The 15,345-nt window shown below is 41.3% G+C and overlaps 1 protein-coding gene across 1 annotated transcript in view; it reads left to right on the top strand.

The window, feature by feature from the left end:
- DCC (DCC netrin 1 receptor) overlaps window positions 1-15,345 on the top strand; it is a 494,023-nt gene that overhangs the window by 91,270 nt on the left and 387,408 nt on the right. The window contains exon 2 of the mRNA XM_044283460.1: window positions 7,280-7,564. Coding sequence (XP_044139395.1) covers window positions 7,280-7,564 — 285 coding nt within the window. The remainder of the gene's footprint in view (window positions 1-7,279; window positions 7,565-15,345) is intronic.

The raw sequence follows: 15,345 nt of genomic DNA, 5'->3' as shown, positions 1-15,345 counted from the left end.
GTAATCTCTGTTGTTACATTGTACACACAGAATGGATCATCTGTAACATCTAATAGATTATTAATGATCATACCATAAGAGCTAGACCCTAGTTATGAGTAATGGATCCAAAGTCTCCAATGTCCAATGCTGGATCTTTGGGACTTGATCCCAGTGGAGGATCTCCTGGTACTTTGGTGAGTGAGTCCAACCCCAAACCCAGTGCTTTTAGAATAAATGAAATTATGCTTTGTTGATCTGTAATTTTTGGGGCAAAAATTTTTTTTGGTGGGCCATTTGCACTTTAGTAGTAGTTGGTCTTTGTATCATCATGAAAATGATTCCTATGGATCACATAACGGGAACGGGCACGTTCTGTCTTAACGATAACTAACCTCATGTCACGCCAAGCTTCTGAAAGAAGCTCTCCCCTTAGGATTGTTAGTGTGACTAAAAGCCCTGAATATTTAAAAGCCGCACATGGAAGAACCCCGAGGTCTGTCTCCTTAATGATAAGCATTTATATTAAGTGAACTTTAATTATTTAGTAATTATACCTTCTGTAGGGGGAGATGGTAGTCCTGATTGGCTGTCATCTACGCCCCCCGGGGCTGAATCCCAATTGTATGCATTCACTATTCTAAGATTAGAATTGATTTCCAGGTATGGAATAATACATAGAGGCATCGGCTGGAAAACACGAGTCTCCCTCGAGGGGGAAACATATGAAAGTAAATTGAAAAGATTTCATTTCTTTTTTATTTTTATTTTTTTATGAGGCAGTAAAACAAGGGCATCTACAGCAGAGGAAAATCTGGAAATGGTTGACACGGATTAGACAGTTTGGTTCGCAGCAATTTACAGAGCTGAACTCGGGGATGGCGCCATAATAACCGAGGATAAGACTCGCTGCTTAATTGTCTCCATTCATTTCTCAGTTATTATCCAGCCGAGGGAAGGTGTTGGCATTAACAATGTGAGGAATGCAGCGTTACTCTCACCAAACATCTGAGATTGAGTCTTAATGATCTACAGTGTGAGGCGGCATTCATGCTGAGGGGGGGGCAGCGGATGGTATCTACTGGGGTACACAAGTCACTGGCTTAGCCAACATCTTAATTTGTCACTGTCGGGGGTGTGAATCCATTCAGTCACTTTTCAGTTTGGTTTAAACCAATGAGTGAAATCGAAAGATGCCTATACACCTTCAGCCCACAGCTATTTCCTCCTGACTCCTCCGTACACATGCATGCTTGGCTCAGTTGAGTGTGCATGTGTTGTCAATGGGGAGAGGGTAGTGAGCTAGACATATTATCTCTCCTGAAAATAAAAGGATAAGGCTTTTCAAATTCAACATGTCCGATCCTTCTACCCCCTTTCCCCCCGACTTCATCTGTTCAGGGATAGACCCCTATACATCACCTGACTTTTATTTTATGTGTATGGAGGGCTTAAAAAGGGGTCTTAAAAAGTATCACTTCTCCTGAGTGTCTTTTCTTAGTTTGCCTGGTCCTCCAACAACTTAGCAAATTAATATTATCAAGAATACATTCTGGAAATTTGTTGAGACCATGACTTCTAACCACCTGTAAGAGATTGTCCAGGTAGTACCTGTAGACCATACTATCAGGGATCTATGGGTGAAATCCTGATTTTACAGGTGTGCTACAGTACCTATGTGACCAAAGATGGCAAGTCAGTGGTCCCTGCTGAAGCTTCCTTCAGCAGGGGATGGCTCATTGAACCTAATTGGTTGTAGACTCCTAAGAGGTCTTAGCATGAGAGGCTTCTGACCACCAAGTATGATACTGTGATATTATATGGGGTGGCCTAAACAGAAAGTACTGCAAAGAGCATCATTTGACTTGAAGGCTATGTACACCTTTGGGAGCATTTTTTTTAAATTATTATTATTATTGCATTGTACTCATTTTGAGCAAAAAAATACTTATTAGAAGGCACAAAATAAAAAGCAAGAAAAAATGGTTAACTATTTTTGACAGAATGGCTCAATATTTTTAATAAAGGCCAAGTCAAAAAATGATTTTTAGTCAAAAATAAGTAAAATGCAATCGTAAACAAAAAGGTGTACATAGCCTTTAAGGATGGACATGCCTGGAGATGAGGTCTACCTGGAAGCCTAAACATTGTCTTGTACCTATAGTCAGATCCTCTGGTTCTCCTTACCTCTTCCGATATATTTTCAACTATTTTGTTTATTACAGATTCTATGTGTTAAATGTCTAGACCTAACAGGATGATGCAACGTTAGAATTACTCTCTGAGTGCTGCATGAGTGCGCCTGCTTCTGCACCAAGTACAAGAGGAAAGCATTACCATGATCTAAAATAAAATATAAAACAAGTTCAGAATTACTGAGCCCGAGGGCAGAACTCACATTTTGTTTGTTTTAGAGGAGTAATGGAGTGAAAAGAAGTTGAATGACTTATTTGATAATACATAAATGGCAGCCTGACAAAGGAATTTACACTCTTTGTGCTCTGGAAAGCAGGTTCTTTCTGTATTATTCAAGCTTGAAGAAATACGTAAAATAACCACGCTTTTCAATATGATTAGGGTGATGGTTTGTAGGACTATAATTTAGAGTGACTTTGAGATTTTGCATTGTGCCAGGAATTGTGGATGAAATATCCAGGGGTGTACAATAATCTGTTAAATTTAGTGTAAAAGTGACTAAGTGACGCTGGCTTAAAGGGGTTTTCCAGGATTTTAATATTGATAACCTATCCTCAGAATAGGTCATCAATATTAGATCGGTGGGGGTCTGACACCAGGCACCCCCGCCGATCAGCTGATCATTGTTTCCCCGCTCGCCGTTGACATTGCAGCTATGAGCAGGTGTAATTACAAGGCGTAAATGAGAGGGCTTGTAGTTACATCTGCTCGACGGCGAGCAGGAAAACAATAAAGGGAAGGCTGCGCTCGCACGAACAGCTGAACAGGATAGGTCATCAATATTAAAATCCCAGAAAGCCCCTTCAAGTTAAGTTACTTTCCCCCCGCAATGTCAACACAGTTGAATACTGCGGTAAGTCCCATTGTCTGATTACCCATAGGGCTATTAGGTCACTAATGCAATCAAAAGTGCGCAAGTCACTGCCTCCCAAAAGATCAACACGTTCCTCCCCTGCTGTTGTCATTCCGATTGTCTGAATGGCTCTAGGGAGGTCCATCTTGACCCAACAATTATCCAATAGACGGCCTGCTGCTTAATAACAGACCAAAAGAGTGCCTAGGTCACTTGCTCCTACAACACCAGCACACTCATCTCCTGCTGACATGCCCATTTTTACTGTTTGATTGGCTCAAGAGCATTTTATTCCAATCAGAAATACATTTACATCTCAGCAACAATTATCCATCAGACAGCCTGTTGCTTCTTAACACACCACACCAGCATCCAGGTCACTTGCTCTTACAACACCAGCACACTCATCTCCTGCTGGCTTGACTTATTTTACGGTTTGATTGGCTCAAGAACATTTTATTCCAACCAGTAATATATTTACATCTCAGGAGCCTACAGGGCCAGGTGCTTTAGAGTTAGCAGCTGCAACTGGACCCTAGTGCCAGAGGCGACCCAAATGCCCCTCTGACACCAGTATTATGAATGGCACATAATAGGCGTGGGGTCTATTATATATTTTTACACTGGGTCCCTGAAGCTTCAAGCCTCTGGTACACACTATCTAGCATCCTGGACATAAAACAGGGAAAGCTTAGTAGATTGATATATAGTTATATTTTAGATAGAGCTTGCCAAGCTAACCATTGTGGCATTTGGAAGGATGCCAATTCATGAATCACTCCACCACCCGGAGGCAAAAAATAGATTTAGAGGAATAAAATGCAAGTAGAGAATCCCATTAAAGCATATACTGTAGATCTGGGGTAGAATAGATAATCAACATAATATATTCAAATCCATAGTCTTCTATAGCAAATGCTCAGGTTTCCACATGACTCGATTTGAGCACCAAAGGGACCTGTGGAGCGCAGATTTGCATTTTTGGTTTGTGTGTATGACTGTGATACAATGTCTCAGTTCACATTGACTGCTTTATTACTACCAGTGACAAGATACTAAATTAGTTAGTACTGGTGCCTTGCAGCGCTGGGGTCCTAGGTTCGAATCCGACCAAGGACAACATCTGCATGGTGTTTGTATGTTCTCCGTGGGTTTCCTCCGGGTTCTCCGGTTTCCTCCCACACTCCAAAGACATATTGATAGGGACTTTAGATTGTGAGCCCCATTGGGGACAATTGAATGTTAATGTCTGTAAAGCGCTGCGGAATATAGTAGCGCTATATAAGTGCATAAAATAAAATGTACAGAGATCGAAGTTCATCTTAGAATCGATGTCCATGACTTTTCTCATATTATTTCAGCGTATAATTTGGTTTGAGACTTTTGGGCTAATTTATCATTTAAGGTTGTTTTTATGTCAGTTTTAAGTCTGGCTTTGTTTGTGTGTCTGCACCAAATTTGGAAACTGGTGCACCTTAATAATATATGTAGTATGAGTGTAATGTGCAAAAGTAGACCAGGGTTTTGCGTGAGAAGGGATGTTTTGCGACATCAGTAAATGAGTCATAATCTCGGTCTAATCTGGAAAATTGACCTCTTGCGAAATTGATGAAGAGACCAAAATGTCACAAAAAAAAATTCAAAAAGTTGCAAAAACGTCATCTGCAACTTTTTGACCAAAAAAGAGGCATAGCATAGTTCATAAATGAGCTTCTTTGTGTTTAAATCTCTCACCATTTTCAAGATCTGTGCTTGCAGCCAGTGAATGAGGGCACTCTTGTTTCTATTCAGAGGCAGTAATCCTGTACTGTCTACACCTAGTCCTGCTCTGTGAGCCTGGACTCCAGTCTGATACATAATGTGTGCTGCTAGTTTGTTACAATGTATCAGTCTGGAGTCCGGGCTGTTTAGCTCACAGAGCATTGTCCAGACTGGATACAACTCTGCTAGTTTGTTTCAATGTATCAGTCTGGAGTCCGGGCTGTTTAGCTCACAGAGCATTGTCTAGACTGGATACAACTGTGCTAGTTTGTTTCAATGTATCAGTCTGGAGTCCAGGCTGTTTAGCTCACAGAGCATTGTCCAGACTGAATATAACTGTACTAGTTTGTTACAATGTATCAGTCTGGAGTCCGGGCTGTTTAGCTCACAGAGCATTGTCTAGACTGAATACAACTGTGCTAGTTTGTTTCAATGTATCAGTCTGGAGTCCGGGCTGTTTAGCTCACAGAGCATTGTCCAGACTGAATATAACTGTACTAGTTTGTTACAATGTATCAGTCTGGAGTCCGGGCTGTTTAGCTCACAGAGCATTGTCTAGACTGGATACAACTGTGCTAGTTTGTTACAATGTATCAGTCTGGAGTCCGGGCTGTTTAGATCACAGAGCATTGTCTAGATTAGATGTAATTGTATCTACTTCTTGGCTGAAAGCAAGAACAGGACCTACTTTTTCTCCACTCCCTCCCATCTGAACTATCAAGCATAGGTAGTATATTCTCATTCTTCTTATCCACTCCAGTTCAGAGTAACTTGTTGCTTCTGCATGTGAACAATATGTAACAGGGTGCCCACCTACCATGTGCTGTTTATTATACCGGTCCCCCACTCTCTGTAACTTCTCCCTGTTGATAAATTCTGAGAACTAAGACATTTTTCTTTGTCTGTTTAGAAAATGACTGACAAGTTAATGGAACTTTTCTCTTTTACTCATCTTTTGTATAATATGACATTTCTGTATGTAGTTTACTGTGCTGCTATCACTGTCAGTGTTTTACTGCAGAAGAAGAGACTCTGGATTATATTATCAAAAGAGAATTTAATTTGATAAATATGAGATAGATATAAGATATCTAGATAGATAATAGATAGACGATAGATAGATAATAGATAGATAAATAATAGATAGATAATAAATGATGGATAGATAATAGATAGATAAATAAATAATAGATAGATAATAAATGGTGGATAGATAGATAGATAGATAGATAGATAGATAGATAGATAGATAGATGATAGATACATAATAGATAGATAGATAGATAAATAAATAATAGATAAATAATAGATAGATAAATAAATAAATAAATAATAGATAGAAAATAGATAGACAGATACATAGATATTAGATAGATAGAAACATAGACAGATAAATAAATAGATGATAGATAACTGTTAGATAGATAAACAGACAAATAAATAGTAGATAGATAGATAGATAGATAGATAGATAATAGACAGACTAGATGGGCCAAATGGTTCTTATCTGCCGACACATTTTATGTTTCTATAAACGGACTGACGGATATACAGAAAGATATCTATACAACGATACAAGGATTGATAAATTAGATAGATAGATAGATAGATAGATAGATAGATAGATAGATCAAAGATAGAATGTAAGTTCCTGGTAATAATGACTTCAGGGATCCAGAATTGTATTATTTTATTTCATGGTAATCAAGAGCGAACCGTCACATAAGGACAAATAACAGATACCATAGCTGCCATGGCTCTTTGATACATTGTAGCAGTGGTTTACTTATACAGACTAATCCTAAATGGATATTCGGGGCAGGGATGTGCAATCTTATTGGAAGGTCATGCCCTCGATGAGTTGTCAGGAGACAGAAAAAACACCATAATTACTGGTGAAATCTTGTCTGATCTGCGAATTTTCTGGTCATTTACAGATAAGAAAATAGCAAATAGATTTTTTTATAGCCCAGCTGAGTCCCTATAGATTCCCAATGGCAGGATTTCAGTTTGTGATTGCTAATTACAGTATATTTAAGTATTTTTCCCCCGATTTTTAACCAAGCGGAGTACCATGTCCTTGCCACGTGCTTGTGCCTGTCGTCTCATTGAGGAATCAATTGTCTGCGGCACGTGACATGAGCGCCTGATGAATATCATCGCAGCTCACAGATGTAATTATTGGGAAACCACAATGTTTTACATGATAAGTGGTTTATAATTGCAAACATGCCTCGGTATCCATCAGTCTGACTCTCAGAAGATGGCGTGTTTTCAGACAACACGAATGGCTCCTTCGGCAGCCACTAATAACTGGAAAGTCGCAAGAGTGAATTAAGTCTTTCTTTGCGGTATTATTGCAGGGTCTAAAAAGTGCTTCTGCTATTAACAACTGTATTTCACATTGTGCCATTAGTTAAGTAGATTTTAGCACCACAGACCTGTTATTTCAATGTTGTAGGCTTAATTGGTTTTCTTTTGCATTTTCAGGTCCTCTGAGGTTCCTTTCCCAGACAGAATCTGTGACTTCATTTGTTGGAGATACCGCTCTACTGAAATGTGAAATTGCTGGGGAGCCTATGCCTACAGTACACTGGCAGAAGAACCAAGAGGATCTAGTACTGACCCCCGGTGATACCCGGGTGCTGGTCTTACCTTCAGGGGCCCTGCAGATAAGTCGTCTACAAGCAGGAGATGCTGGACTTTACAGATGTTTGGCTAAAAATCCTGGCAGCTCTAGAACAGGAAACGAGGCAGAGATCCGGATTCTATCAGGTGGGTGGAATCTATCATTCAGTTCACATAAAGGGGTTGTCATTTTGTCAACTTTTGGCAATCTGTTTTTGCTCAAAGGGCTGCTGAGATCCCTAGCAATCAGTTGTAAGATGTGGAGAAGCTTGGCAGAAATGGCCACTTACACTCCGAGTCTCTCTGGCTAAAAGATCAGAATCCTGACTGTGGACCTCCTATCTATTGTCTGCAAATTCTCTAATAAGATATACAGTACAGACCAAAAGTTTGGACACACCTTCTCATTCAAAGAGTTTTCTTTATTTTCATGACTATGAAAATTGTAGATTCACACTAAAGGCATCAAAACTATGAATTAACACATGTGGAATTATATACATAACAAAAAAAGTGTGAAACAACTGAAAATATGTCATATTCTAGGTTCTTCAAAGTAGCCACCTTTTGCTTTGATTACTGCTTTGCACACTCTTGGCATTCTCTTGATGAGCTTCAAGAGGTAGTCACCTGAAATGGTCTTCCAACAGTCTTGAAGGAGTTCCCAGAGATGCTTAGCACTTGTTGGCCCTTTTCCCTTCACTCTGCGGTCCAGCTCACCCCAAACCATCTCGATTGGGTTCAGGTCCGGTGACTGTGGAGGCCATCTGGCGCAGCACCCCATCACTCTCCTTCATGGTCAAATAGCCCTTACACAGCCTGGATGTGTTTGGGGTCATTGTCCTGTTGAAAAATAAATAATGGTCCAACTAAACGCAAACCGTCTGGAATAACATGCCGCTGCAAGATGCTGTGGTAGCCATGCTGGTTCAGTATGCCTTCAATTTTGAATAAATCCCCAACAGTGTCACCAGCAAAGCACCCCCACACCATCACACCTCCTCCTCCATGCTTCACGGTGGGAACCAGGCATGTAGAGTCCATCCGTTCAATTTTTCTGCGTCGCACAAAGACACGGTGGTTGGAACCAAAGATCTCAAATTTTGACTCATCAGACCAAAGCACAGATTTCTACTGGTCTAATGTCCATTCCTTGTGTTCTTTAGCCCAAACAAGTCTCTTTTGCTTGTTGCCTGTCCTTAGCAGTGGTTTCCTAGCAGATATTCTACCATGAACACCTGATTCACACAGTCTCCTCTTAACAGTTGTTCTAGAGATGGTTCTGCTGCTAGAACTCTGTGTGGCATTGACCTGGTCTCTAATCTGAGCTGCTGTTAACCTACGATTTCTGAGGCTGGAGACTCAGATGAACTGATCCTCCGCAGTAGATGTGACTTTGTAGCGCTTGATGGTTTTTGTGACTGCACTTGGGGACACTTTCAAAGTTTTCCCAATTTTTCGGACTGACTGACCTTCATTTCTTAAAGTAATGATGGCCACTCGTTTTTCTTTACTTAGCTGCTTTTTTCTTGCCATAATACAAATTCTAACAGTCTATTCAGTAGGACTATCAGCTGTGTATCCACCTGACTTCTCCACAAGGCAACTTATGGTCCCAACCCCATTTATAAGGCAAGAAATCCCACTTATTAAACCTGACAGGGCACACCTGTGAAGTGAAAACCATTTCAGGTCACTACCTCTTGAAGCTCATCAAGAGAATGCCAAGAGTGTGCCAAGCAGTAATCAAAGCAAAAGGTGGCTACTTTGAAGAACCTAGAATGTGACATATTTTCAGTTGTTTCACACTTTTTTGTTATGTATATAATTCCATATGTGTTAATTCATAGTTTTGATGCCTTCAGTGTGAATCTACAATTTTCATAGTCATGAAAATAAAGAAAAATCTTTGAATGAGAAGGTGTGTCCAAACTTTTGGTCTGTACTATAAATGGTTTCCTATTGTTGACCCAAGAAAGGTACTTCCGTTGTCTTCTATTTTTATAATTAAAGAATCTTTAACTTCAATAGGGGCTACACTTTCAGCAAACTTTGATTAAATAAATAGTACAGGAAATAGTGAGAAACTTTGTAATATATCAGAGAAAAATACCTCTTTCACCACTTATCAGCTTCCTTTCCTCCATTCTTCTACCCCCTCGCTCACTCTCAATTTTGTGCTGAACTCTTCTTGGTTCTCATTGTGAACTCACTGAGGGATCAGATTACATGCTGATGCGCTGCCCATAGAAACCTACAGAGAGGGATGGAATGAGGAAGAAGAGGAGGGAGGAGCTGTAGAGAGTCACACAAACATGCCGCCCATAGAATTCTATGGATAGAGGAAGGGGAGGAAGAAAAGGAGTTAACTGAGAGAGAAGAAGAGAGAGACACAGAGACAGATGCTGCTGCAGCTGATGATATGGTTTCTATCTCACCTCAAATGCTTTATTCACATCAGTACCACTCAGTGCTCTTTAAAATGGGAGAGTTTGGGAGCCGAATCTCCTTTTTCTCCATGAACAGTCTGTGGGCAGACATCATAGCAACTAGTCTCCACCCGTTAGCTTAAGGACAACTAAAAATTAGAGATGGAACCTGCAAAGGGTTTACTCTCAATGGGGCTGCCAGAGACAGCGGAGTACATCAATCACCTACTTACGGTGGTCCCATAGAGAATAAATGGAGTAGCAGGGCTAATACCTGACTTTCCACTCCATCAGATCGGGGGAATGGGACCCCATTCTCGAGATCGGTGGGGTATCAGTGGTTCGATCCCCAGTGATCAGTCAGATATCCCCTTATCTTATGGGTAGGAGATAGTTTTAAAACTTGACAAAACCCCTTTAACCACCATAGGTTGCAAATTATATGCATCTCCTTATACACTTCTGGTGAGCATTTCTTAGACACCATGGAGCTCACTTGAGTGCTGCTGCCTCTTCCTCAGGGGTGCACCGCCAATGAGGCCAGGTGAGTCGATTTGCTCAGGCAGCACCAGGTAGGGACAAGTGCGGGTCAGGCTTTGGGCATGGGGATGGGGGGGTCATTTCAGTTTTCTCCTCAGACAGCAGAAAGGCTAGATGCGCCCCTGCTCTTCCTCCACCAGTGACGTCACGTTCATCGGTAACTTGGCCTTTCTGCAGCTCCATCCCATTCCTGTGAATGAGATTGATCTGTAATATGAAGAACATCCACTACACAATGTATGGCGCTATACATGATATAGAATGAAGACGCCACATCAAACAGCTGGTCATCAGCTGTGCTGATAGGTCATCGATATGCAAATCCTGGCAACCCCCTCTAAAGGTACATGGGAATATCTTACATATATTATCTAGTACAAATGGTGCCAGACACATGAAAATGACAATACGTAATGCACAAACATCCTATGCCCCGGATTGCCACTAATGTCTTACAAGCCATTATGCTGCATGCAGATTTACCATTTTAACCCAACAAGACGGTGGCTGCCGGCTGTAATAAATATCCCTATTAAAGCATTATATGTAACTGCGGCCATTTAGCAATCCCTAAAGAGCTGACGATCGTTTGATGTTAATATTCGGCGGCAGACTTAATATCTCGTCGCTGCCTCCCGATGCAGCATCTATAAAATGCAACCATAAAAATGATAAAAACAACAGTAATGTCATTACATGGGGGGAAACGAGATGAACATGAATAACATAGTAACTTCCAATAACACTCTGTCACATTGTAGACATGCCGAAGAAATTGCTCCCTAAGCTATTCGCGGCCTGACTTCCCCCAGCGCGTTCCGCTCAGCCCCGTTGCATGGGGTAATTATGAAATCTCCTCGTCTGTGTCTTTCCAGCATTTATTTGTTTTTGTTTAAAACAACAGAAATTTATCGCTATCTCTGCCCTGGAAGCGACGGATTTTTCATAGAAAAGAATTCTCCTTCGGTATCCTTTTTTTTTTACTATATTGGCATCTTTCCCGGCTGAAGTTTTTTTTTACGCGAGATCGTGCAGAGCTGACATGATGTATGGACGCGGAGCAGCAGACGTTTCAGCTGTGTCACAATGGAAGGAATGAATACATTTATTTATGGGACGATAGATAAATAGCGCAGCAAAAAAAAAAGGAACATATTTTAGAGCATTTACCTGAGATGGGGAATAAAAGACAACAGGGATGAAGATTCAGAGGTTTCTGAGACCAGAACAATTGTGGTGTAGTGCCAAAAAACGATACGATGGGGGCAATTATTTGGGATTTTCTTCTTTAAAGGGATAATCCCATCTGGGACATTGATGTTATATCAATAGAATAGGCCATAGAAAGCCCAATAGGTGGCGGTCGCACCTCTGGGACCTGCTGCTATCTCAAAAAATACTCGTATGAGTGAAAAAAAATAAGTTTGTGTTAATGAGCCCTAATGCAGAAGAGTCTCTCTCATGGGTGTTCATTAGATTCTTGTTGGCAGCACGGTGGCTCAGAGCTTGGCACTGGGGTCCTGGGTTCAAATCCCATCAAGATCAACATTTGAATAGAGTTTGTATATTCTTCCATTGTTTTTGAGGGTTTCTTCCAGGTGCTCTGGTTTCCTTCTACACTCCAAAATATACTAATAGGTTAATCTAGAATTCAGATTGCGAGCCCTAATTGGGACCGATATGAGTCACAATCTCAGTACAGCACTATGGAATATGTTGACCATCCCTGGCTGTATCCAGTGGTGATCATCAGAGCCTTCCATCAGGGGTACACATCAGGTTATACAACTAAAGTATGCCTCCAATGGAAGGCCCAAACATGATGTGAACAGAGCCTAAGCCATGTACCACATACACTGTGCTACATGGGTGCAAGTGCCTAGAAAAGTAAGGTGTTTACCCCTGGGGCACCACAGTCTGAGAACCTAGTTCTTAGACTATGATACATTAGAAATAGCTCAATTGAAAATTACAAGGTTTCAAACAAGGAGCAAGAAAATTGCCTTGGTAAAATGTCAAGTACTTTACAATTTGTAGATTTAGCGGAAACACGATTCTCTTCGATGGTAGCTAAGTGATATTTTTTCTCCTCCTGAAGTTATCTTTTCTCAAACTACTACCCAGTCGATACAGCTCTCCTCATCTCCTAAAAGTAGCCATCACCGGTTTACACCAATTACTTCTAATGCATTTGACCTCCCTGAGACCACTTAAAGTAAATGCACCGATGCCGTTCATTTCCCAACACGCCGCTTACAGTAGGCCATAACCCCGCCAAGGTCAGGCTCTGGGCTTCCATTAAAGGGTCTCAGGCTTGTACAAAGAAAATACTTTTGTTGAGATATCATTAATATTACCGGTGATTAGCTCTGATAGGATGTAATAATTCACCACAGACAGAATAGACTCAACATTGCAATAGTGGGTCTGAAATTTACTAATGCAATATAACCCCCATCATGCTCCAATCAGACATAGATACAACCCACAGCCCCTTGACCCCAGTGCAAAATCTATGAAACCTCCTTATACAAAGAAAAGGGTCCTTTTTGTGGCCCCTTTGAGCTTCAGGGCATATAAGTTTTGCACCCCCTACAGTAAGTTCAAGAGCCCACTAACAAAGCCCACCTGAGATGCCAAGCCAAAGAGCCCCACAAGCTCCAGCCATAGAGTTCCAATTCATTTCAGCCAATTTCCCCAAATCTGTTCCCCCCCCCCCCCCAATCTATCATGCATCATTTATACAACTGGTCTTTGTATGTGGGGCCTTCTAAGTCTCTAGGACCTAAGTGCATATGTAACCTCTGTACCTCCTGTAGTTATCCCCTGAACATCCTAATAGTGTCCAAAGCCAAACCCAAGTTCCAGTCATAGACTACCAGCCAGCGCCTACATCATTTTCTGCTATTTTCCCCAAATCCCTAACGGGGCCACCCACTTCATATGGGACAGACAGATGTTTTGGACACCCCAATATCTTTACATTCGAGTGCTGCTTTAACTTCTGCACCCCCTATGATTAGTCCTGAATGTCCTAACAGCACTTGCCTCTGGAGACAAACCAAAATGCCTTTTAGATCACTTCATATGAGGCAAAATGACCTCTTGGGCCTCCTATGACTCTACAGCCAAAGTACTTATAACCTGTGCACCTCCCAACATTTCCCACCTAAAAGGACAAGCCAAAGTGCCCCAAAGACTCCCTATGGTTAGTCCTGAATGTTCCAACAGTACTTGCCTCAGGGGACAAACCAAATGCTCTTTAGGTCACTTCATATGAGGCAAAAGGACCTCTTGGGCCTCCTATGGCTCTACAGCCAAAGTGCTTAAAACCTGCGCACCTCCCAACATTTCCAACCTAAAAGGTCAAGCCAAAGTGCCCCAAAGAGTCCTCATAAGTGCAGGCCAGAGTCCCCAACAGACGTGTCATTTATAGAACTAGTCTCCTCTTTTTGTAGGACCGAGGTACATTTTGGGCCCCCTAAGGCTTCAGGGCCTTTCAACTTTAACCTCTACTCCATCTATAGTTGGCCCAGAGTACCCTAGGAGTCCCCATCTAAATGCCAATCCAAAGAGTTCCCAAAAGTGTCATCCAGAGCCCATAAAAGTTTCATTCATTTCCCCTATATCTGTAATTTGACCACCGACTCTTATGAGTCATCAAAGGGATTTTCCAGAAGTTCAGTATTGATGGTCTATCCTTCAGAGTAGGTGATTAATATTTAATGTGTGGTGGTCCAGCTCCTGTGACCCCAGCAGATCACCTGTTTGAAGAGGCCCCAGAAGTCCCAGATACCAAGCACAGAGCTGTACATTATACAGTGGCTTTACTTGGTATTGCAGACCCCCGCTCCTCATTGCTCTACCCTAAATAATTAGCCTTGAGTATGGTAACCGTGCCCACTTAAAGTAAATCTGTCACCAGTGACCTCCCTCTCTGTTTGCATAGACACATAGTTGTGGTTCACCTGATTAAAATGCTGCTTTTCTTTTGTTGATCTGAGGCTCTGTTCCTGAGTTATGAGTTTTTTTTTTTTTTTATATGCCTTTGGTGCAATGAGGTCATCACCAGTGCTCTTGGCGCACCCAATCTCCACCCCTTTCTGTGGCCAGCTCTTCCCTCACTGCTTTGTTGCTGCCTCGCCCTGTCAATCAAAGCATCCAGGGACTGGCTGGCCACAGAAATTAATGGTGCTTGGGTGCAGCAAGATCAATGATGACGCCCTCATTGCACCAAACGCATATAAAGAAAAAGTATCATAACTCAGGAACGGAGCCTCAGATCTACAAAGTAAAAACAGCAATTTATTCAGGTGTGTCTATGTTCTAAGTTTCAGGAGCTGTAAAATACTGTACTGAAACGCCCGTCGGGATCTGAACCATACTGGTTGGTATTATTTATTTCACTGTACACTCCCTTTTGGCTCTGGTACAAGATATTAGGCACTATGCACTTTATTATATTATATGTGGTATTTTGACCCATTCCCAGCATTTGTTTGTATCTCCATTTGGAGTGTATTACACACTATGGTCACTTTTTGACCTGTTATATCAGACATATCTTCTACGTTGGGTATGGAGATTTCACATTAGTACCATACTTTTTTTTTTTTTTTTGTTTTGGGTATGAGGTACCATTGTGGTTCATATCTTTCCTGTATATGTCTGCCGCCATTTTTTTATGCATTTATTTTACTTGTGATGTGATTAATAAAATATATATATATTCTATATTTACTGTGGCGGTGTATTGGTTTTGGTGTGTAAAAGTCACGTTGAGCAAAATAAACTAAAGTTGACAAATTTCTTTCTTATAAAGAAAAGGCAGAAAATAAACATCATCACCTAATAAACATCACCTCGGAGAGAAGCAACGCGACTCAGCAACTGTTCACAATATGCTGGAGCAGGGAGAGCGCCGTGACTGTTCTTGCAGCATCTGTGCAGCAATGTGTT

The sequence above is a fragment of the Bufo gargarizans genome, chromosome 1, assembly GCF_014858855.1.
Source record: "Bufo gargarizans isolate SCDJY-AF-19 chromosome 1, ASM1485885v1, whole genome shotgun sequence".
Classification (NCBI taxonomy): domain Eukaryota; kingdom Metazoa; phylum Chordata; class Amphibia; order Anura; family Bufonidae; genus Bufo; species Bufo gargarizans.
The sequence above is the reverse complement of the archived record's forward strand: the minus strand, read 5'-3'. Positions and strand labels throughout refer to the sequence as shown.